Raw genomic sequence first — 25,822 nt, 5'->3', positions numbered from 1 at the left:
CTCTTAAATATAGCCAATGAACTGGCCTCAACTACCATCTGTGGCAGAAAATTCCAGATATTCACCACTCTGTAAAAAATGATTTTCTCATCTCTGTCCTAAAAGACTTCCCCCTTATCCTTAAACTGTGACCCCTTGTTCTGGACTTCCCCAACATCGGGAATAATCTTCCTGCATCTAGCCTGTCCAACCCCTTAAGAATTTTGTAAGTTTCTATAAGATCCCCCCCTCAATCTTCTAAATTCTAGTGAGTACAAGCCAAGCCTATCCAGTCTTTCTTCATATGAAAGTCCTGCCATCCCAGGAATCAGTCTGGTGAACCTTCTCTGTACTCCCTTTATGGCAAGAATGTCTTTCCTCAGATTAGGAGACCAAAACTGTATGCAATACTCCAGGTGTGGTCTCACCAAGACCCTGTACAACTGCAGTAGAACCTTCCTGCTCTTATACTCAAATCCTTTTGCTATGAATGCTAATCATGGAGAGATGGCGGCAGTTAACTGCTCACCACTTTTATCACTTCACAGCAGAATTAGCCGACAGTTCAACTACAGTAAACACCTTTTATTTTTTTGTTAGCTGTAACTTTACGAAAATATATTCGTCCTTAGCTATATGTTTTCCTATAACTACCATCTACTACATGGGTATTAATAATTGCATTAGTCATAATATACTTTTTATTTATGTTAATCGTATTCAACACAGATGGTTAATATGTCAAACATATACAAGGGCATCTCAACATTATTCTATCTCGTCTTTCAAGCAGACCGTTCCACTGCCCCATCTCTAAGCCAATCGTAAGCCCCCATTTACTGCCACATTTCTACGCTACTAGTGGTAGGGGGTGAGGGTGGTCTACCCAGCTTGACATTCCATCTACTATTGTAATCCAGCATCCTGAGAAACAGGGCGCCCTGCTTCTTAGTAATGACTCAATCCCTTACTCCCAATTCCTCTGTCTGCGCCCAGGATGAGGTGTTCCATACTAGGGCATCGGAGATGTCTTCATTCTTTAGGGAACGGGGGTTCCCCTTTTCCATTATACATGAGGCTCTCACCAGGGTTTCCTCTATATCCTGCAGCTCCGCTCTTACTCCCCCTTCCCCTATTTGTAACAAGGACAGAGCCCCCCCCTTGTCCTCACCTTCCACCCCATCATCCGTTGCATACAACATATAATCCTCCATTTTCGCCACCTCCAAAGGGATCTCACTACTGGCCACATCTTCCCATCTCGTCCCCTTTCTGCACAGACCGTTCCTTCCGTAACTACCTGATCAATTAGTCCCTTCCCACCCAAACCACCCCCTCCCTGGATACTTTCCCTGAAATGCAACACTTGTCCCTTTATATCCCCCCCTCGCCTCCATCCAAGGACCAAATAAGTATTTCCAGGTGAGGTAGAGGTTCACCTGCACCTCCTCCAACCTCATCTACTGCATCCGCTGTTCCAGGTGTCAACTTCTCTACATCGGCGAAACCAAGCGCAGGCTCGGCAATCGCTTCGCTGAACACCTCCGCTCATTCCGTCTTAACCAACCTGACCTTTGCATCCTGGGCCTCCTCCATTGCCAGAATGAGGCCAGCGCAAATTGGAGAAACAGCACCTCATATTTCGCTTGGGTAGTTTACACCCCAGTGGTATGAACATTGACTTCTCTAATTTTAGATAGCCCTTGCTTTCTCCCTCCTTTCCCTCTCCTTTCCAGTTCTCCCATAAGTCCTACTGTCTCCACCTACTTTCTTTCTTTCCCCCCCGCCCCTGACATCAGTCTGAAGAAGGGCCTCGACCCGAAATGTCGCCTATTCCTTCTCTCCATAAATGCTGCCTCACCCACTGAGTTTCTCCAGCATTTTTGTCTTCGATTTTTCCAGCATTTGTAATTCTTAAACAGTCTGGTGATTCAAGTTGTTGGCTCATTATCATTTTAACACCAGCTACCAGAGCTGGCTGTTATCACTGTAACAAAGGTGACAGGTGCTTAGGCCAGTACTTAATGAGGCCTGTCCATGACCCATTGGCCCCAGGGGGGAAATAAAAGGGTCCCCATTTAATTAAGAGATGAGAAGAAACAACAAATCACGTGCTCCCCTGTACTTAGGAACACACAAAAATCTACGCCACAATAGATGACGACATAGATGGAATGGAGAAGAGTACTGCACAGGAACAAGGCCCACAATGCCTATGCAGAACATAATGCTAAATTAATCATCTCTGCCTGCAAATGATCTAAATCCCTCCATTCTCTGCATATGTATGAGCTTATCTAAAAGTCACAAATGCCACTATCATGTTGGACTCATTCTGGTCACCTACCATTCTCTCTACATAGAACTGTACAGTATGTGAGCAGGCCCTTCTGCCCACAATGTCTGTGCTGAACATGATGCCAAGACAAATTCTTATCTGCTGATCCATATGCCTCCATTCCCTGCATTTCCATGTCTATTCAAAAGTCTCAAACTTCATTATCATATCTGCCTGCACCACCACCACCCCTGGCAGTGCATTCCATGCACCCACAACCCTCTGTGCAAAAGATTTTGCACTGCATATAAACTTTGCCCCTCTCATCTTAGAGTTATGCCCTCTAGTTTTTGCATTTCCAACCAGGGAGAAAACATTCTGACTGTCTACCCTATCTAAGCCTTCATAATTTTATATACTTTTATTAGGTCCAAAGAAAACAATCCAACTTTGTCCAACCTCTCCTTATAGTTAAAACCTTCTTATCTAGGCAGCATTACCTATTTTGCATCCTCTCTAAAGGCTCCACATCTTTTCTGTAATGGACGACTAGAACCTGTCTTTTATTCTCAATGTCCAGTCCAATGAAGGCAAGAATGTCATATGCCTTTCTATCTACTTGTGTTGCTACAAGTGAAAGGAGTCAGGAACTTAGCCCCCTCAAATGTATCCAACCATTCAAAATAATCGTAACTTATCTTCACCAGGCCTTATTTCCCCTCGGTAACATTGCTGCATAGGCTGATCTTTCAAATATGTATTTACTTATTATCTATGAAGCCCCAATGAGGTGAGGTTATGAATTGGGTTATGGATGATAAAATGCAGATTGGTAAATTGTATTTGCCAAGTCCCCAGCATGTATAAAAATGAATGTGATAGAACTCCCACGTTCTCACACTATTCCAATTTACTGGAATCCTGATTTCCACACCTGCTTCTAATCCACCAAAGCTCTGTTTCCTAGGCTCACATTCAATGATCCCCTAATTCCTGTGCTCCTTTCCAACTCACTGGAGCCAGTTTTCACTCTCCATTCCAACTCAACAGGATCATCCTTTCCTTGCAACTCAGTGGGGCCCGACAATAGGCTCATACAATAGATTCTAACTCAACATGGCCCCAATTGCTGGGTTGAATTTAAACTGATCACGTGCTTCCTTTTAATTTACTGGATTCCGTGAAAAAATGGGTGGCATTTAAAATAAGTTGTGATATCACAGTAAAACCCAATAAACTGCTAACTATTTAACCACAGGTGCTGTTTGCCACGCTCCCTAACAATTCCCTGGCATCAGTTCATTTTAATTTGACCATCCCCGTGTTTCTCGTGCTCCCTGTAACTTAGTCGTTCCACTTGAAAGTATACCATGTAACATCTAAAAAAAAAATGAAGACAGTGATAAGCCATCCAATGACATTCAAGAATGGATAACTAAAAAAGGATGTCAGATCAGAAAATTAGCTTTGATGGAATTAAGAAACAGCAAGAGGCAGAAAAGATTGGTGTGGGTTGTCTCTTGTCACCTAAATGTTAATGACAATATAGCACATAATATTAATCGGAAACTTAGAGGGTGAATATATGAGTAATCATCGTTTATTATTGTTACGTGTACCATGACACAAGTGACTAATAAACTAATACCAATTACTACGCAAGAGTCACAATGTCTATGATCTAAATAAAGGCAGGACAATTTTTAAAATAATATCCAGTTTTGTTTTCAACATGCAGAAGTTATTTTTATTTCATCTTGTGTGACCATGAAATGGCATAAATAATCTGTAGAGCTCCAGGTTTTCAAAGTTTTCAAAGGTCTTTTATTGTCACATGTACCAATTAAGGTACAGTGATATGCAAATTACCATAGAGCCAAACAAAAAAAATCAACAAGACACCCAATTACATAAAAGTTAACATAAACATCCACCACAGCGGATTTCCCACATGCCTCACTATAATGGAAGGCAAAAAAGTCCAACCTACTTCCTCTTTATTCTCCCGCGGTCGGGGCTGTCGAACCATCCATCGGGGCGATTGAAGCTCCCGCGTCAGGACGATCGAAGCTCCTGCGGCTTCAAGTTCAAAAAGTCGGTCTCTGACCAGAGACAGCGGGCTCTGTGATGTTAAGTCTGCAAGCACCTATGGATGGAGCTCCGAGGTCGATCCCTGGCAAAGGGATCGCGGGCTCCGCGATGTTAAAGTCCCGTGGGCTCCCCGCGGTGGAGCTCTCAAAAGTTGGACTCCAGCAAAGGCTGTCAACTCCTCGATTTTAAGTGCAGTACGGTTGGTGATACGATACGGAAAAAAATTGCATCACTGTCGAGGTAAGAGATAAGAAAAAGTTTCCCCCAACCCCTCCACATAAAACAAGCTAAAGAACACTAAAAGCATACATTTAACACATACTATTAAAACACAAAGAAGGAAGGGACGGACAGACTGTTGGCGAGGCAGTCATTGCTGGCGCCACCTCGTGAATATTAAAGATGATGGTCTGTCTACAAGTCCATAGATCTCTAAAGATGACTGCATGGACAGGTGGAAGCCAAGGTACCAAACGGTAACGACGCAAAAAGCCAAATAACCTAACGGACGCGAAGCCGAAAAGCCAAATACGCATACGGTTTTTGGCGTCGTTTCCGTTCGGTATCTTGGCTTCCACTTCTTCGCTTTGGCTTCTCGTCCTTCGACGCCCCGTCCAGATACCAGATCAGGTGAACAGTGAGAAACTTTTCTTCATAACAAATGTATCTACAAGCCGAGGGTTATATGTTTAAAAAAGGACAAATGTCATTTATCCATGTTCTCCAGAGATGCTGCCTGACCTGCTGAGTTATTCCAGCACCTTATGTCCTTTTGTGTATTAACCAGCATCCGCAGTTCTTTGTTTCTGCATTTTGGTTGCTATATGTTTAAAGTTAGGAATAAGAGGGTCCAATGTAATCCTCTTCATACCCAGAGGTTGGTTGTCATCTAAAAGGACCTGGAGGCAGGTTCTCTTACAACATTTAACATATATCTGGATGATCACTTCAATCACTTAGTAGCAATGTTACAAAATTTTGAGATTTTAAAAATCAAGTCTGCAATTTATCCCATCAGATAAAGCATAACAATAAGTTTAATTTGACACCAAGTTCACTTTCATATCTCAAGTATTAAAAAAGTTATGGCCATTTTCATACTCGGAAATTAGCATCTTGTTCCCTATTGATTTTCAATGGACATTACAAAAAAGCTGTGATCTTGGATAGTCAAAAGCCCATTTCTTAAGGAAAGATTAACATTTTTAAATAGCCTAAGTGTCCAAAGATTATTCACAAATAATTCACAATATAACATGATTTTTATATCTAATTTACATTAATTTATAGGCCAAATGGAAGGAATTTAGTGTTCAATTGCTGTAAATAAATGCCCATTTAAATCGGCTTTCTAGTGGGTTCATGTGAACGCGCTGGTTTAGAACGTTGACATCGCGCTGGATTAGTGCCCTCAAATGCCGAGAAAAATACTGCGGGATATAAAAAGCCCAAAATGAACTACTCGCTATAGATAACTTTAATTACAGGGTTATATATATGCCCCATTTAATGTAAAAATAAGGTACATACCTTTAATTGTTTGCTTTATAAAACCCTGGGGCTGCGAGAGGTTGCGGAATCAGACAGTAATTTTAAAACTATTATAACTATATTATCGAGGCCTATAAAACTAATAATACCTTTTGCGACCGGGTCTTGCAACGATTTTTCGTTAATGATTTACTAGGCTGAACATCTGCGATTAGTACAGCCTAGTAAAAATCGCGTTTTAAACCCGCCCCCTCCAAACAGCGCCAAAATCGCGGACATGGCTGAGGGCAGATTCCCAATGACGATTCAGGTAGGTTTTGTAACATACCTACACTTAGGCATAGAAGGTCACAGACAAAATGCTGGTAAGTGGGTTTTGTACAGATGGATACTTGATATACAGCATGGACATGGTGGGTCAAATGGACTACTTCTGTGCTGCATGATTCCATAACATATGACCTGATGAAAATGCTGGGAATACTCAGCAGGTCCGGCAGCACCTGCAGAGAGAGACTTTAGACTTTACTTTAGAGACACAGCACGAAAACAGGCCCTTTGGCCCACCGAATCCACGCCGACCAGCGATCCCCATACATTTGCACTATCCCACACACTCGGAATAATTTACAATTTTACCAAAACCAATTAACCTACAAATCTGCACATCTTTGGACTGTGGGAGGAAACTGGAGCTCCCAGAGAAAACAACGCGGTCACAGTGAGAACGTACAAACTACACACAGATAGCACCTGTAGTCAGGATTGAACTGAGGCCTCTGGCGCTGTAAGGCAGCAACTTTACCACTGCACCACCATGCCGCACTTTTCCTAAAACCTTCTGAGGATGAATATTTGAAGCAGTTTACTATTCCTAATTGCAGTAAGAACCATGAAGACAGAAGAGATAAAAACAAGTTAAAATCTTAATATATGAAATGAATCCTGAATGCCCACTTATATGTACACATAACTAGGGAGTTTTATGTAGATCCCAGAGCCCTAGTTCTGTGCAGAGTGTTAGTTTAACTGCCTGAGATGAATGAAATAAATAAAAGATGGGAAATATAAGTAAAATATTGTGTTTAATTAATTAAAATTGAATTAACGTGATGTTGAATCACTATTACTGAGCACAGAAATTCGAGAAGAGAGTTTTTAAGCTGCTAAGTTATGAAGGTAGAAGGATTTGTGTGGAATCTTGATCTCTTATTTAATGCTGATCCTAAGTTGATCAGATCAGATTCCTGCACACTGTCTTTTCGCAGAAGTCCATGTTGTTTCCCATTTTTCAAAGGAAGGATTAGACAAGTTTCTGAGAGCTTCGCAGTCACAAGGGTCAAGCTGTATGAACAGCCCAATCTACCCTGGGCAGGTTGATCAAAGGATGTAACGCTTCTTCCTTTCAATATCTCCACACATAAGATATCCCTGGTCACTAATGGGCCAAGTCTTCTCATTGTGATAGATGTTGGAGCTGAAAGTCGTACCTTTCTGGATTTTACTGAACAACACTTCCTCATGCTGTAGCTTAGCATTTGGGAGGTACATGCGCACCTTTTCCAGCATGCGGCCAGGCCAAAAGACGTCCTGTACAGGAGATGCCACTGATGGAAGCTTCCCTTTTAACTTTCTGGCAAAGAAAATGAATATAAGAACATTCATAACATATGCATTTCAACACAGTGAATGACATTTGCAAGCACTTTTAATATTTTGAAATCTCTCATGACATAGCATTGTAGTGCAGCTAATGACGCTGCTGGCGAACAGCTCCAGTGACTTGGATTCAATCTTGATGGCCCTGGTGTTGGTGTGGAGTTTGCACATTTTCCCTGTGACCAAGTGGGTTTTAGCTGCTCTAGTTTCCTCTCGCACCCCACAGGCTTATGGGTTGGTTGGTTGATTGGGCACTATAAATTGACCCCGCCCTCTAGGGAGTGATAGATCTGGAGGAGTTGGTAGTATTGTGGGGAGAATAAAATTGAATTAGTGTACAATAAGTGTAAACAAGTGTTTGACGGTCAGCAGAAACTCAATGGATAAGCCCCAGTGTGTTTACAGTAGTTACATTCAATATAACTTAATTCAGAGTAATTTAAAGTTAATTCATGGAAGTTGAGCTCAGACCTGTGGATTGTTCCTGCTGCACAATGTGACAACTTGGGGAAAACGCCAGCATCACTGTATGCAAGAAGTGTGCCTAGCTAATCACAATACGGACCTGGAGCTGGAACTGCAGGTGGATTCACTGTGAAGCAGAGATGTATGAGGATGACCCATTCAGTCATGTAGAAAGGCAATGGGTAACTGCCAGGCAGTATAGAGGAAGGCAGATGTTGCATGAATCTGTAGCCATTCCCCTTTCCAATGGATATACCTCTTTGGATACTACTAGGGGAGATGTCTTCTTTGAGAAAGGTGGCAGCAGCAGCAAAATTGTTCATGGCACCATTTGCTGTATAGGGGAGAAGGAAAATGTGTGGGGAGGTGTTAGTGATTAGAGATTTCATTATAAATGGTTTGGCGTTTCTACAGTCATAATTGAGACTCCAGGTTAGCATACTGCCTCCTTGATATGAGGGATGTCTTGAGTTGCTGCACGACATCATGGAAGGGAAGGGTGAACAGTTATAAGTCACTGTACATATCATTATCAGAAATATTAGCTCAAAAAAGTAATGAAGTCCTACAATCTGAAAGTAGGGAGTTAAAAGATTATTTGAAAGGAAGAGCTCATTGGTATATTGGATAAATATGTTATTTGAAAAATAGTGCAGAGAGAGGGGATGGGGGCGAGGATGGAAGTAAATCAGAGCTGTGACACACTGGACTGATTCAGCAGAAGATTGGGAACAAATGGACCAGTACAGACTGGATGGGTTACACCTGGGCAGGACTGGGGCGAATGTCCTTAGAGAGTGCCTGCTGGGGTTATCCATAAGGGTTCAAACTAGAACTTACTGTTAAGAAAGGAAGTTGAGTAGGAAGACAGAGGACACAAGAAGTAGAATCAAGGCAGAAAAGGAAGAAATAATCTAATATTTGCCACATTTTTGCTGATTTTGTAAAGTTCCTGAAAATGATGCTATGTGATGTTTGTCGTGGTAATGATCATATTGAAGGCTAAAAATGAACTTCGCAACACTCTGCAGACCTGGTTTGCCTAATCAGCTGGCCAACCTTCAAATGTTGCGTTAGACTCTGAGCTGGCAGCAAGGTATGTAGCTACATTAAGCTGCCGCCATGTGCTCTGTTGTTCCTAAGCACAAAATCTCCACAACGTTCACCAATTTCATTCTGAACTAACCTTTTGAACTTTACATAATCTTCTGGTGTCATGTGTTTTTGCGTGCTGCTCGTTGGAACCGGTACACTTGCACCCATGTTGTGATCCTGGGGTGCTGCGATCCTTGACATATTGTGAAAACATTCAGTTAGAAAATTATGAGAGACAAAGAGAGGGTAGAACCTTTTTGCGTGGGTGGAAATGTTAAAGGCTAGAGGGTCAGAGGGGCAAGCTTTAAGGTCAGAGGGGAAACCTTTAAAGGAGATGTGTGGGACAAGTTTTTTATACAGTGAGTGGTAGGTGCCTGCAACACGATGCCAGGGGTGGTGGTGAAAGTAGATCCAATAGTGGCGTTTAAGTGGATTTTAGATCGGCACATGAATATGCAGGGAATGGAGAATATGGATAAGTTGCAGGCAGTAGACAATTGTTAAATTTGGCATTAGGTTAGGCACAGACATGGTGATTTGTTCCTGTACTGTACTATTCTTTGTCCTTTGTCTATGTCTGTGCACATGAAGACACTTATGACAATTTGTGAGAGCACTGCCTCCATCACCTTCGCAATGAATGAATGAATAGGTTTATTGGCCAAGTATTCACATACAAGGAATTTGCTTTGGCACTCCGCCCGCAAGTGACAACATCACATATCGTGAGAGTTAGGAATGACACATAAAACATTAATAATAAAACATTATCGATCAAACATGTGAATTAAATAAAATACCAGAACAAAAGGAGGCCACAGATTTTTGGTTATTGAGTAGAGCTACTACTCGTGGAAAAAAAGCTGTTTGTATGTCTGGCTGTGGCAGTTGTGACAGTCCGGAGTCGCCTTCCAGAGTTTGTGGCTAGGGTGAGAGGGTCAGAGATGATCTTACCCATTCACTACCTGGCCCTTACAGTGTACAGTTCGTCAATGGAGGGAAGGTTGCAGACAATAACTTGCTCAGCTGATCGGACGATTCGCAGGAGCCTCCAGGTGTCGTGCTTGGTGGCTGAGCCAAACCAGACCATGATGGAGAAGGTGAGAACAGACGCTACAATGGCCGAATAGAATTGGACCATCATTGCCTGTGGCAGATTGTGCTTCCTCAGCTGCCGCAGGAAGTACATTTTCTGATGTGCCTTTTTGATTGTGGAGTCGATGGTGGCCCCCCACTTAAGGTCCTTGTAGATGATGGTTCCCAGGAACTTAAAAGACTCCGCAGATGTGACTGTGGTGTTATTGACGGTGAGTGGAGTGAGGGGAGGGGGAGCTTTCCTAAAGTCTACAATCAATTCCACTGTCTTAAGAGCATTGAGCTCCAGGTTGTTGTGATGGAACCAGGACACCAGCTGTGTCACTTCCTGTCTATAGGCAGATTCCTCCCCATCCTGGATCAGTCCAATCAGGGTTGTGTCGTCCGCAAACTTGAGAAGTTTGATAGAGGAGTCAGTGGAGGTGCAGTCATTGGTGTAGAGAAAGTAGAGGAGAGGGGAGAGTACGCAGCCATGCGGTGCTCCTATGCTGAGGGTCTGCGGGTCCGAGATGTGCTTTCCCAGCCTCACATGCTGCTTCCTGTCTGTCCGGAAGCTGGTGATCCACCGACAGAGGGGTTCAGGCACAGTCAACTTGGAAAGTTTGATATGTAGTAGCTCTGGCACAATGGTGTTAAAAGCAGAGCTCAAATCAACAAACAAAATCCTCGCATAGGTCTCCTATGCGAGGTAGGCGGCGCGACTCTCGTCAGCAGCGGCTTCTGCAGCCCGTCTGCGTTTTTATTATTTTTTGTCTATGTTTTTATGTAGTTTTTGTTATTTTTTGTTGGGGTGTGTGTGTGGGGGGGGGGGGTGTGAGGGAGGGGGTAACTTTTAAATCTCTCCCTGCACGGGAGACCCGACCTTTTCTTTGTCGGGTCTCCGTTGTCGTTAGGGCTGCAACGACTCACCTCACCGTCGCGGAGCTGGCCGAGTCCGGAGCGGGTGGAGCGGTGGAGCGCTGCTGCTGCTGCGGCCCGACCTCCGGAGATTCGGAGGCTGCAACTGCGGGTCTGGCGGACGGCGGCACCGGGAGCCTGCGGGTCCCTGGAGGGAGACCGCTTTTCAGGGCTCTCGCAACGGCGACTTCTCCCGCCCGAGTTGCGGGGTCGAAGAGCTCCTGGAGCGGGGCCTGACATCACCGCCCTGCGCGGCTTGGAATGGCCGCGGGACTCTGCGAGCGCCCGCCGGGGGCTCTAACATCAAGACCCGGTGTGCGACCTCGCACCACCCGGCGTGGCTTTAATGGCCGCGGGACAATCGCCATTGCCAGCCGGGGGCTTTGACTTTGACTCTGACATCGGGGGGGGGGGAGAGTGCAGTGGAGAGATAAGTTTATTTGGCCTTCCATCACAGCGATGTGATGGATGTTTATGTAAATTATGTTGTGTCTTGGGTCTATTTGTTTGTAATGTATGGCTGCAGAAACGGCATTTCGTTTGGACCTCAAGGGGTCCAAATGACAATTAAATTGAATCTTGAATCTTGAATCTTGGCGGTCTAGGTGAGTAAGCAATGTATTTCAAACAAAACCAAGCTCGGGGTGAAAAATAATTCCTCAGATCCTCTCTAACCCTTTTTTATGCAATCTGCTGTTAGACATCGCCATTGGGGGAAAAGTTTCTCAGCATCCACTCTATATATGTCCTTAAAAACCTTGTGTACCTATATCAGATGCTCCCTCCGCCAAGAGAACCAATCTTTCCTCAAACTGAAAAGTAGCATCCCAGGCAACATTCTGCACCCTCTCCAGTGCAATTAGATGCTTCTTAAAGTGTGGCTTGCAGAACTGAATATAATACTACAGCTGTGTCGTAACTAAAGTTCGATGAAGTTGTACCATGACATCCATTCGCATATTCTAAGCTCCAATTAATGAAGGCAAACATATAACTTCTTCACCATCTTACCTATGTGTCCTGGTACCTCTAAGAACTTATCAAGCTAATGATAAGGTCCCTCTGTTCCTTAGTACTTCCTTGGGCCCCACAAGTATTAGTCCTACACTCACTGGACCTACCAAAATACATAAATCTCATATTTCATTACTCCACTCAATTTAACAGCTGATCAACATTGCAGCATCCCAGGCAACAGCATGTAATTGCACTGGAGATGGTGCAGAATGTTGCTTGGGATGCTGCAATGTTGATCAGCAGTTAAATTGCAATATACCCTAAAATTGTCTTCCTCGCGGTCAGCAACAATATTTTGTCCTGAAATTGGATATCAATGTTACTTGGAGCTATAATGCCCAAATGGCTTTAAAATGCTGGTACAAAAATCTTTGGGGTGCTTTTATGTCTTCAGATTCAGATTCAGATTCAGATTCAATTTTAATTGTCATTGTCAGTGTACAGTACAGAGACAACGAAATGCATTTAGCATCTCCCTTGAAGAGCGACATAGCAAACGATTTGAATAAAAAATAAATAATAAGTGTCCGGGGGGGGGGGTGATTGGCAGTCACCGAGGTACGTTGTTTAGTAGAGTGACAGCCGCCGGAAAGAAGCTGTTCCTCGACCTGCTGGTTCGGCAACGGAGAGACCTGTAGCGCCTCCCGGATGGTAGGAGGGTAAACAGTCCATGGTTGGGGTGAGAGCAGTCCTTGGCGATGCTGAGCGCCCTCCGCAGGCAGCGCTTGCTTTGGACAGACTCAATGGAGGGGAGCGTGGAACCGGTGATGCGTTGGGCAATTTTCACCACCCTCTGCAGTGCCTTCCGGTCGGAGACAGAGCAGTTGCCATACCATACTGTGATGCAGTTGGTAAGGATGCTCTCGATGGTGCAGCGGTAGAAGTTCACCAGGATCTGAGGAGACAGATGGACCTTCTTCAGTCTCCTCAGGAAGAAGAGACGCTGATGAGCCTTCTTGATCAGAGTAGAGGTATTGTGGGTCCAAGAGAGGTCATCGGAGATGTTGACTCCCAGGAACCTGAAGCTAGAAACACGTTCCACCTCCGTCCCGTTAATGTGGATGGGGGTGTGCGTGCCGCTTCTGGACTTCCTGAAGTCTACAATGAGCTCCTTGGTCTTCTTGGAGTTAAGGGCCAGGTTGTTGTCAGCGCACCATGCTGCTAAGTGCTGGACCTCCTCCCTGTAGGCCAGCTCATCGTTGTTGCTGATGAGGCCAATCACCGTTGTATCATCTGCATACTTGATGATGGTGTTAGTACCATGTACAGGTGTGCAGTCATAGGTGAAGAGGGAGTAGAGGAGGGGGCTCAGCACACAGCCCTGAGGAACGCCGGTGTTCAGGGTGAGGGTTGAAGAGGTGTGCTTGTCTAACCTCACAGACTGGGGTCTGTTGGTTAGAAAGTCCAGTATCCAGTTGCAGAGGGAGGGGTCGATGCCCAGGTTACCGAGTTTGGTGATCAGTTTTGATGGAATAATGGTGTTGAATGCTGAGCTGTAATCGATGAACAGCATTCTTACATAAGTGTCTCTGTTGTCAAGGTGGGAGAGGGCGGAGTGAAGTGCCGTTGAGATGGCATCCTCCGTACTCCTGTTCTTGCGGTAGGCAAACTGATAGGGATCCAGTGTGGGGGGTAGGCAGCTTTTGAGGTGTGCCAGGACCAGCCTCTCGAAGCACTTGGTGATGATGGGGGGTAAGTGCAACTGGGCGGAAGTCGTTGAGGCTTGCCGCAGTGGAGTGTTTTGGCACTGGCACGATGGAGGTGGCTTTAAGGCAAGTGGGGACAACTTGGGAGCAGCAGCATGGCTTGCTGCCAACTGAATGGCTGTTGCATGTATAGACCAACGACACCGTGAAGTGCATGTTCATTAAGAGGCCAGAGATTATATACACAATATAGAGATGTTGTATTATTTGTCAGCAATGCTTATGAAGCGATAAAAATTGTGGCAGAGCTGATGGTCAAAACTTCATATCCCAACTGGAACCTTTTATTTACATTATTTTGATCCACAGGGTTTGCTCCATGCTTTATTGTCAATTTACATGATGAATGGCCTGGCCCTGGGGAGTATTGTAGAACAGAGAGACCAAAGGGTACAAGTACATAGTTTCCTAAAAGTGGTGATAAAGGTGGGCAAAGCAATGATAGGTGTAGGTCGCACTTGCCTTCATCACACTGGCCATTGTGTACAAGAGCTGGAACGTCATGTCACAGCTCTACAAGACCTTGGTGAGACCACATCAGGAATATTGCCTGTAGTTTTGGTCACAATACCATAGTAAAGATGTAATTAAGCTGGAAAGGGTGCAGAAAAGATTCACAAGGATGTCGTCAGGACTGGTGGGCTTGAGTTATAACAATAGACTGGATAGGCTGGGACTGTGTTCCTGGAAAGTAGGAGACTGAGGGGTGATCTTAGAGAGGTTTATTTAATTAAAAAAAACATTTTTAAAACATTAAAAAAAAAATTAAAAGCATTGTACATACATCTTAATCATGATATACAATATAATACATTTTGTGTACAACTTCTCTTTTTTTTAAACTTTAAGCTGTGATAGAAAAAGAGAGAAAGAGAAAGAAGAGAAGAATGAGGATAGTTGTGAAGTGTAGTCTGCAGTAATTGCCGTTAAATGAATGATGATGTTTAAGTAAACTGCGTGCTTGAGAATGTGAAGAAAAAAAAGGAAAGAAAAAAGAAAAGAAAACAGACCTCAATGAAGAGAGGGCCTTAGGAAGGGAAAGGAAATAAGAAAAAATCCAAAGAAGGTAAACAAATCAAAGAGCTAAACAAACAATAAAGGGAATGCGCCTAATTCATAACGATTCACACCCATCACCTAGTTCTAAAACAATAACTTTTTAGAGTTATGCTGCAACATATTATACTTGCAACTGATCAATAAAAGGTGACCATATTCTTAAGTAATGTTCTTGTTTTCCTGCTAGAACGAGTCTCATTTCCTCGAGATGTAATATTTCCGACATATTTGTGATCCACATTTTAAACGTTGGGATAGGAGCATGTTTCCAGAATTTAAGTATACGTTTTTTTGCCGATATCAAACCATACTTTTGGAAACATCTTTGAAATATAGTTAGTTCAGAACAGGCTTCACTTGCTCCGAAAATAATCAATTCTGTATTTGTGTTCGTTTTAATTTAAATATTTTTGAAAAGCTTTCAAAAATTTCCTTCCAAAATTTCTGAAGTCTTTGCGAGGTTTATAAAAACATGACGGGGATAGATAAGGTGGACAGTCACTGTCTTTTTCCAAGGGTAGAGGAATCTAAACCTTTAAGTTGAGAGTGAAAAGATTTAAAATGACAAGTTTGCCACCTGAGACAAAGGTTTTTTATACAGAAGGTGGTGGGCATATGGAATGACCGGCCACAGGAGTGGTAGAGGTGGATACAGTTACAACATTTGAAAGACATTGTGGCCAGGTGCATGGATAGGAAGCTTTTAGAGGGATATGGGTAAAACCTGGGCAAATGGAACTAGCTGAGATGGGGCATCTCGGTCGGCATGAATGAGTTGGGCTAAAAGGCTTGTTTCCATGCTGTATGACTAAGACTTGCATGAATTTATCAGCTATGTTAGGGTGATTCATGCCCTTGAGTGCCCCATCCCATGTCGCAGTGAGTGGGATTTCCACCACAAAATGGGAGTAAGTACTTTAAAATATGTGCAAACCAAAATTTCGTCATGAATTGATCACATAAATAAGTGCAAAATGCTCCTATATCATGGAAATTAGCCCTTGTGAGGAACAAAATGAATGAGGTGATAATACTGGTTCTTGACTTAATTGAGAATAATGGCTCAAAGAGTAGGACAATTCTTTGCTGCTGGTTAAGATACGCATGCGATTTTCAGTGTGAAGACAGGCAGGGCCAGATGAATGAATAGCTGACACTGGCTGGAGCATTGATAAAAGAATGCCTTGAAATAGCTTCTAGTTTAGGAAACATCTTTGAAATATAGTTAGTTCAGAACTTTCCCTTGCTCCGAAAATAATAAATTCTGTATTTGGGTCGTCTTAATTTAAATATTTTTGAAAAGCTTTCAAAAATTTGTCATCTTGAAGAATGAAGAAGAAAGTAAAGGGAGGTGAAGAAAGTGAAAGAGCATTACCTTGGAGTTGACTCTAGCTTGTCATTAGGTTTCTTTAGTTGATTGTTGTCCGGCTGCACCTTAATTTGGATCATTTCCTTTCTCGGTGTCAGTTCATCAACAATGATAAGTTGCCTAGGACAGCAGTGAGATCAAGAATTATTCACAGATTTACCTGCTCTCTTTGGTACTTCTTGCAGTTATTTTACAATGGTTTACAAAATACGATGATGTTTAGAAGCCTGAATGAAAGCACCGACAGAAACATACGTTTGTAATTGAATAACAAATTTTCAGATGCTGGAATTAAAATAGAAAATGCTGGAAATGTAGCTCAGAGCAGCCTGTTTCTGTGGTAAGAATTACAGGATGATGATCTTTTAAATGTGATTGCAATGTGATAGTCTGTAAACGCATGACCTGGTGTATCTCTATCTTTGACCCATTGTTATCAAGCCAAGAGATCATGCCAGGTCCAGTAAGGAGTCCAGAAGATATGATGGGTGCAGGTATATTTAAAGAATTATGTCAACCTGGTGCAGTTACAACACAAGATTACATGTGTGCCAAACACTAAATGCAGACAGAGCTAAGTGATGCTTCAACCAATAGATCAGATTAATACTGTATTTCCAAAAATACTATGAACAGTGATTGGAAATGATAGAGCAAATAGGAGGACCAAGTATGTGTATGAAAAAAAAAACATTGTCTGAGAGTCTCCCTGTTGCATAAACCAATTTATGACAAACTTGATTCATTCTATATATTATAAATGGCCAACAGTACTCGATACAAGAAAGATGGTGGCAATAGAAAAATATTCCCATTTTAGTACTGAAGACATGGTTGGAAATATCTTCACTTAAATGAAGATGAAATAACAATGGAGAATGTGGAAAATATTCAGTGGATCAGGATGCATGTTTGGGGAAAGATGCAGTTACCATTTCAGATTGACTTTCTATTAAGCTGTGGTTGTCAGACGTCAATTATTTAAGCCACAGGACTTAAACAACCTGGAAAAAGATCTCTCCAGATGAGTACAGCCATCTGCGATTCCAACTCAATACAAAAGTGAATGGCATCGTGTGATAATGAGTGGTGCTCCAAAATTCACACCGTTTTATTATCAATCATCCTTGTCACAGCCTCAAAACACTCATCCAAGTTTATCATACATGACTTTCCCCTCAAAAGGCCCTGCTGACCATCCCTATTAATCCCAAACTTTTCCAAATGATATTAAATCCTATTATGTCACCAGAAATCCTCTCCAATAGCTTACTCTCCACTGATTTAAAAACTACCCGGCCTTCAATGTGCAATGTAAGTATCACCTTGAATACAGCATTCCATTAGGAGAGGAATATTGAAAAATGGATCAACACAGGCTCCCTGAACTGCATTATGTAAGTTACAGTCAATGAGCACAGATAAAATATCATCAATGAATATAAATCAAAGAACTGCAGATGTGGGAAATCTCAAATAATAACAAAAAAACACCCCCCTCCAAAAAAAAATATCGTCTTCACTTTTCAAGAACTGGAACAGCAGGAAAACAGTAGGAAAAAAGATCCCTCTCAATAGTTCCTATTAAATCTTTTGCTTTTCATCTTAAATCTATGCCCTCTAGATCTTGATTCCGCAACCCTAGAAAAAAAAGACTGTGCATTCATCCTACGTATACCCCACATGTTTTTATACTCCTTTATAAGATCATCCTCTGTCTCCTGCACTCAAGGAATGAAGTCCGAGCCTTTCCAACTTAATATAGCTAAGGCCCTCGAGACCTGCAACATCCTCGTAAATTTCCTCTGCACTTTTTCTAGCTTATGACCAGTTAATTTGCACTGTTTTGCAGTTGGTTGAAGGGCAAATGATGATCAGAACATGGAAAATTCAGCTTAAGGAAGACAGAACCAGTTGAATGATCTGCTGACAATGGCGACCTAACATGCAAAGAATGCCCATTAAATTGAAATTTGCCTTGTAATTTGGCAGCCTTAGGAGTCAAGGGGTAAATTGAGAAAGGGTAGGCGTGGAAGTGCACTACCTCAATTTTGATTCTGCTTCTTCACTGGCTTCCTCCAGTTGACTGGTGTCCTGTTGCATTCCTACCTCGACTTTCACTTCCGTATGCTTTAATTCTTGGTTGAAGTTATCCACCATGAGCCGCTCGGGATATCTGTAAGATAGAGAATTACTCGCAGGGATTTCAGTTCTGTTTGGTATTCAGTACCTGCCCAAAACAAACCCATTAGCAATTCACGTGCTCCTCCAGATACTTCCTAAACGTTGAGAAAGTACCTGCCCCAAACTCAGGCAGTGAGTTTCACATTGCCAACACCCTCTGTATGAAAAAGTTCTTCCTCAGTTCACTCCTAATTATCTTATTGCTTAAACACACCCTCTGCCATGGCCGTCCGAAGGGGGGGGTGCGTTGGGTGCGACCGCACCCCCCCTTTTCCCCCCAGAGTAAGAAAAAATCCCGGGAAAATTTTATTTTAAAATCGGAGCGCAATCAGCGTTTCCACTTTGTCGGAAATCGCCTGAAATTCTGGTTCTGGCCGCTGGATGATTTGGGGGAGAAAAAATGCGGCCATCCGCGCCTGCACAGTTGGGGAAGCGAAGCAAACTGACGCCATCTCTCCGCGCGTGCGCAGTGGGCCCGGGTAGGATCAGACTGCCATTTGTACTCCACACATTGAGCTTGATGCATCGCGTCTACCCCAGGTAAGTAGTGGAATATCACGTTGCAGGAGGGGGAGTCTGTGAGGGCGTCTAATCCAGCCCGCGGGATGATTTGGTAACCCAATTCTCCGGGCCCGAGGGAGGGAGGGGAGGGGGGGTAGGTGCGGTTCCAGCGTCGGAGCCTCGCCAACGGCCAGCCTGGCAACCAGCCTGGCGTCCTCCCATCGCCGGGCGGGATTGGATGAATTTGAACCCAGCGGCTGTAACCCGAACACCAGATGCCGCTGCGGCTGGGCCGCTAAGGCCCAAGCCATCTTCCGCCCACGCCAGCCCCGCTGGGCACACACCACCCCCACCACCCATGCTGGGCCCACGCCACCCCCGCTGGGCCCACGCCACATCACCGCCACTGGGCCAATGCCACCCCCGCTGCCCCACGCCACCCCCGCTGGGCCCATGCCACCCCACCTCACCCCCGCTGGGCAAGTTGCAGTCAATGAGCACAGATAAAATATCATCAATGAATATAAATCAAAGAACTGCAGATGTGGAAAATCTCAAATAATAACAAAAAAACACCCCCCTCCAAAAAAAAGATATCGTCTTCACTTTTCAAGAACAGGAATAGTATGAAAACAGTTGGAAAAATATCCCCCTCAATAGTTCCTATTAAATCTTTTGCTTCTCATCTTAATTTTGCTTCTCATCCCTCTAGTTCTTGATTGCGCAACCCTAGAAAAAAAACACTAGAAAAAAAAGGTTACACAGAAAAGCTGGAGAAACTCAGCGGGTGCAGCAGCATCTATGGAGCGAAGGAAATAGGCAACGTTTCGGGCCGAAACCCTTCTTCAGACTGATCAGGGGTGGGGGTGGGTGGGGACAAGAAAGGGAAAAGGAGGAGTAGCCGGAAGGCTGGAGGGTGGGAGGAGACAGCAGGGGAGCTGAGGAAGGGGAGGAGACAGCAAGGACTAACAGAACTGGGAGAAGTCGATGTTCATGCCCCCGGGGTGCAGACTCCCCAAACGGAATATGAGGTGCTGTTCCTCCAATTTCCGGTGCTGCTCGCTGTGGCCATGGAGGAGACCCAGGACAGAGAGGTCGGAGACGGAGTGGGAGGGGGAGTTGAAGTGCTGAGCCACCGGGAGGTCAGCTAGGTTATTGCGGACCGAGCGGAGGTGTTCGGCGAAACGATCGCCCAACCTCCGCTTGGTCTCACCGATATAGATCTGCTGACATCTAGAGCAGCGGACGCAATAGATGAGGTTGGAAGAGATGCAGGTAAACCTCTGTCGCACCTGGAACGATTGCTTGGGTCCCTGAAAGGAGTTGAAACCCCCCTCAACTCCTTTCAGGGACCCAAGCAATCGTTCCAGGTGCGACAGAGGTTTACCTGCATCTCTTCCAACCTCATCTATTGCGTCCGCTGCTCTAGATGTCAGCAGATCTATATCGGTGAGACCAAGCGGAGGTTGGGCGATCGTTTCGCCGAACACCTCCGCTCGGTCCGCAATAACCTAGCTGACCTCCCGGTGGCTCAGCACTTCAACTCCCCCTCCCACTCCGTCTCCGACCTCTCTGTCCTGGGTCTCCTCCATGGCCACAGCGAGCAGCACCGGAAATTGGAGGAACAGCACCTCATATTCCGTTTGGGGAGTCTGCACCCCGGGGCATGAACATCGACTTCTCCCAGTTCTGTTAGTCCTTGCTGTCTCCTCCCCTTCCTCAGCTCCCCTGCTGTCTCCTCCCACCCTCCAGCCTTCCGGCTACTCCTCCTTTTCCCTTTCTTGTCCCCACCCACCCCCACCCCTGATCAGTCTGAAGAAGGGTTCCGGCCCGAAACGTTGCCTATTTCCTTCGCTCCATAGATGCTGCTGCACCCGCTGAGTTTCTCCAGCTTTTCTGTGTAACCTTCGATTCTCCAGCATCTGCAGTTCCCTCTTTAACACTAGAAAAAAAAGACTGTGCATTCATCCTACGTATACCCCACATGTTTTTATACTCCTTTATAAGATCATCCTCTGTCTCCTGCACTCAAGGAATGAAGTCCGAGCCATTCCAACTTAATATAGATAAGGCCATCGAGACCTGCAACATCCTCGTAATTTTCCTTGGCACTTTTTCTAGCTTATGACCAGTTAATTTGTACTGTTTTGTAGTTGGTTGAAGGGCAAATGATGACCAAAACACGGAAAATTCAGCCTAAGAAAGACAACCAGTTGAATGATCTGCTGACAATGGCGACCTAACATGCTAAGAATGCCCATTAAATTGAAATTTGCCTTGTAATTTGGCAGCCCAAGAAGAGTAAGGTGACGTGCCTCAATGACTATCGACCAGTGGCACTAACGCCTGTGGTGATGAAGTGCTTTGAGAAGTTGATCATGGAGCAAATCAACTCCTACCTCGACAAAAACCTGGACCCACTGCAGTTCGCTTACCGCCACAACAGATCAACGGTGGATGCGATCTCGCTGGCCCTCCACTACGTTCTGGACCACTTGGACAACAAAAACTCATATGTCAGGCTGTTATTCATTGATTACAGCTCGGCATTTAACACAATCATCCCCTCCAAGCTGGATACCAAACTCGCAGAACTGGATCTCTGCGGATCCCTCTGCAATTGGCTCCTCGACTTCCTCATTCACAGACCACAGTCTGTTCGTATTGGTGGAAATGTGTCAGCCTCAATAACAATCAGCACGGGAGCACCTCAAGGCTGCGTGCTCAGCCCCCTGCTGTACTCACTCTATACCCATGACTGCGTAGCGAACCACAGTGCGAACTCCGTCATCAAGTTCGCTGACGACACCACCATTGTGGGGTGTATCACTGATGGGGATGAGTCAGAATATAGAAGAGAGATCGAGCAACTGTCCATATGGTGCCAGCGCAATAACCTGGCCCTCAACACCAGCAAAACCAAGGAACTGATTGTGGACTTTGGAAGGAGTAGGAGGGGGACCCACAGCCCCATTCATATCAACGGGTCGGTTGAAAGGGTCAAGAGCTTCAAATTCCTGGGCGTGCCCATCTCTGAAGATCTTTCCTGGTCCGAGAACACTAACGCAATTATCAAGAAAGCTCATCAGCGCTTCTACTTCCTGAGAAGATTACGGAGAGTCGGATTGTCAAGGAGGACTCTCTCTAACTTCTACAGGTGCACAGTAGAGAGCATGCTGACCGGTTGCATCGTGGCTTGGTTCGGCAATTTGAGCGCCCTGGAGAGGAAAAGACTACAAAAAGTAGTAAACACTGCCCAGTCCATCATCGGCTCCGACCTTCCTTCCATCGAGGGGATTTATCGCAGTCGCTGCCTCAAAAAGGCTGGCAGTATCATCAAACCCATCCTGGCCACACACTCATCTCCCTGCTACCTTCAGGTAGAAGGTACAGGAGCCTGAAGACTGCAACAACCAGGTTCAGGAATAGCTACTTCCCCACAGCCATCAGGCTATTAAACCTGGCTCAGACAAAACTCTGATTATTAATAACCATTTTCTGTTATTTGCACTTTATCAGTTTATTTATTCATGTGTGTATATATTTATATCATGTTATATGGACACACTTATCTGTTTTGTAGTAAATGCCTACTATGTTCTGTGTGCTGAAGCAAAGCAAGAATTTCATTGTCCTATACAGGGACACATGACAATAAACTCACTTGAACTTGAACTTAGGAGTCAAGGGGTAAATTGAGAAAGGGTAGGCGTGGAAGTGCACTACCTCAATTTTGCTTCTGCTCCTGCACTGGCTTCCTCCAGTTGACTGGTGTCCTTTTGCATTCCTACCTCGACTTTCACTTCCGTATGCTTTAATTCTTGGTTGAGATTATCCACCATGAGCCGCTCGGGAGATCTGTAAGATAGAGGATTACTCGCAGGGATTTCAGTTCTGTTTGGTATTCAGTACCTGCCCAAAACAAACCCATTAGCAATTCACGTGCTCCTCCAGATACTTCCTAAACGTTGAGAAAGTACCTGCCCCAAACTCAGGCAGTGAGTTTCACATTGCAAATGTATGAAAAAGTTCTTCCTCAGTTCACTCCTAATTATCTTATTGCTTAAACTCACCCTCTGCCATGGCCGTCCAAAGGGAGGGTGCGTTGGGTGCGACCGCACCCCCACTTTTTCCCCCAAGAGTAAGAAAAAATCCTGAGAATTTTTTTTTAATAAAAATCGGAGCGCAATCAGCGTTTCCACTTTGTCGGAAATCGCCTGAAATTCTGGCTCTGGCCGCTGGATGATTTGAGAGAGAAAAAAATGCGACCATCTGCAATGGGCAATCACTACCAAAGTGGCTGCCCACACAGTCAGTACACTTCTCGTACACTTGTCTCCCGTAGTAAGTCACCCCAAGTCACCCCCCCCCTCCCCCCCCCCCCCCCCCCCCCCCCCCCCCCCCCCCCCCCCCCCCCCCCCCCCCCCCCCCCCCCCCCCCCCCCCCCCCCTTTCCCTCCCAACTCCAGTCCCGTTCCGACCCCCTGGGATACTGAAGGGAGCGACAATCAACTGCCACGGATACAAATAATGTCATACACAAGAAAGGGCAGATGCTGGTTGACAAAAAGTGAACACACAGTGCTGGAGTAACACGAAGACGCAGCAGAATTTTGGAAATGTCACCCCGTCACCCATTCCTTCTCTCCAGAGATGCTGTCTGTCTGGTGAGTTAAAGAGTGCCCACAGTAGACTCATGAGTCACTACGGTAAACTAACGGGCTACTACGTTCTTACAACGAGTTTAAAAGTTTAACATTTTTTACTTGAAGTGTAAATTTTACTCGTGGAAATCTTTCATCATGTTGAAACCACGAGTTTGATTTATTTTAAACTCGGAGTCACTCATGGGTGGACTCGTACCATGAGACAGGGGTTTACGTTTTCTTAAAGGCATAGGCTATGAAAGAGTAGTTAATGCTTTTTTTACGCAGTTGGCTGAGAGGAAAGTAGTGACTAGAACACTGGAATGTTCCCTGCTGCTTCTTAAATTGTACCATGGTATCTTTTCAATTCTAGCACATGGGAATCGAGACTAACTGAATGGATGAACCGTACTGCTCCAAGATTGGTGCAGCGACATCATGGTAATGTCTAACTTCTGTTCTCCCAATCTAGAATCCTTCTTTATAAACTGCAAACCACTTTATTCTCCGAGGGAATTTACTTCTTTTATTCTCGCTGGAGTTTACATCCCCCACCAAGCCTGTGTACGTGAGGCGCAAATGCAACTCGCTGACCAGGTAATGAGGGTGGAGAGTGACTTCCCGGACTCCATGGATATTGTTTACGGGGGACTAACAAGGCTAACCTCAGCCGAGACCTTCCAAAGTACAGACTTCATGTTACCTGCCCCACCAGAGGGGAGAGAACACTCGATCACTTACACTTCAATCCAGAACGCATATCGATCTGTTTCCCAGGCGGCTCTGGGTCTCTCTTGATCATTGTTTAGTTCATCTTATTCCGACCTACAGGCAGAAACTAAAATCTGCTCAGCCTGTGGTCAGAACAATGAAAGGTGGACCAGTGAGGGCATTGAGAACCTACAACCCTGCTTTGACTGCACAGATTGGAATGTGTTCAGGGAAGCAACCACGAGCCTCGATGAGTATACTGACACTGTGACATCATATGTCAGCTTTTGTGAGGACAGTTGCATTCCCACTAGGTCCCGCATTTGATTCAACAACAAAAAGCCTTGGTTTACTGCAGACCTCAGACAGCTCCGCCAGTCTAAAGATGAGGCCTACAGGAGCGGGGATGCAGACCTCTACAGGCAGGCCAAGTACAAGCTGAGAAGAGGAATCAGAGCTGCTAAGGAAAGGTACTCTGAGAAGTTGAGGAGCAAGTTCTCAGTTAATGGCTCTTCTTCAGTTTGGAAGGGCTTGCAAGAAATCACCAGCTACAAGAGGAAAACTCCATGGTCCGTGGACAATAGTCAGCTGACCAACGACCTGAACGAGTTCCTCTGCAGGTTCGATATACAGAAACATAACCCTGGTACCCCCTCCCCAACCACCACTTCACACCTACTTACAGCCTGACTCCAGTCTGCAAAGACTGGGTCTTTTCCCACCCACACCTCTCCAATCACCACTTAACACCCATTTACACCCTATCAGTTTGCCTACCGCAAGAACAGGAGTACGGAGGATGCCATCTCAACGGCACTTCACTCCGCCCTCTCCCACCTTGACAACAGAGACACTTATGTAAGAATGCTGTTCATCGATTACAGCTCAGCATTCAACACCATTATTCCATCAAAACTGATCACCAAACTCGGTAACCTGGGCATCGACCCCTCCCTCTGCAACTGGATACTGGACTTTCTAACCAACAGACCCCAGTCTGTGAGGTTAGACAAGCACACCTCTTCAACCCTCACCCTGAACACCGGCGTTCCTCAGGGCTGTGTGCTGAGCCCCCTCCTCTACTCCCTCTTCACCTATGACTGCACACCTGTACATGGTACTAACACCATCATCAAGTATGCAGATGATACAACGGTGATTGGCCTCATCAGCAACAACGATGAGCTGGCCTACAGGGAGGAGGTCCAGCACTTAGCAGCATGGTGCGCTGACAACAACCTGGCCCTTAACTCCAAGAAGACCAAGGAGCTCATTGTAGACTTCAGGAAGTCCAGAGGCGGCACGCACACCCCCATCCACATTAACGGGACGGAGGTGGAACGTGTTTCTAGCTTCAGGTTCCTGGGAGTCAACATCTCCGATGACCTCTCTTGGACCCACAATACCTCTACTCTGATCAAGAAGGCTCATCAGCGTCTCTTCTTCCTGAGGAGACTGAAGAAGGTCCATCTGTCTGCTCAGATCCTGGTGAACTTCTACCGCTGCACCATCGAGAGCATCCTTACCAACTGCATCACAGTATGGTATGGCAACTGCTCTGTCTCCGACCGGAAGGCATT

At 44.9% G+C, this 25,822-nt stretch overlaps 1 protein-coding gene across 2 annotated transcripts in view; it reads right to left on the bottom strand.

The window, feature by feature from the left end:
• Nucleotides 1-3,807: 3,807 nt before the first annotated feature.
• Nucleotides 3,808-25,822, bottom strand: part of LOC129697486 (EF-hand calcium-binding domain-containing protein 12-like) — a 65,709-nt gene continuing 43,694 nt past the window's right edge. The window contains exons 8-12 of one of the 2 annotated variants that reach the window (XM_055636109.1): nucleotides 22,613-22,744; nucleotides 18,246-18,377; nucleotides 16,208-16,321; nucleotides 9,150-9,251; nucleotides 3,810-7,472 (exon numbers count right to left, since the gene is read on the bottom strand). In XM_055636109.1, the coding sequence (XP_055492084.1) occupies nucleotides 7,220-7,472; nucleotides 9,150-9,251; nucleotides 16,208-16,321; nucleotides 18,246-18,377; nucleotides 22,613-22,744 (733 nt within the window). In that variant the 3' untranslated portion in view covers nucleotides 3,810-7,219. Of the gene's footprint in view, nucleotides 7,473-9,149; nucleotides 9,252-16,207; nucleotides 16,322-18,245; nucleotides 18,378-22,612; nucleotides 22,745-25,822 lie in introns of both variants that reach the window. The other variant, XM_055636110.1, reaches the window with a different exon arrangement.

Source organism: Leucoraja erinacea, chromosome 5 (assembly GCF_028641065.1).
Source record: "Leucoraja erinacea ecotype New England chromosome 5, Leri_hhj_1, whole genome shotgun sequence".
NCBI classification, from domain to species: domain Eukaryota; kingdom Metazoa; phylum Chordata; class Chondrichthyes; order Rajiformes; family Rajidae; genus Leucoraja; species Leucoraja erinaceus.
Note: the sequence above shows the minus strand (reverse complement) of the source record. Positions and strands in the feature narration are given on the sequence as shown.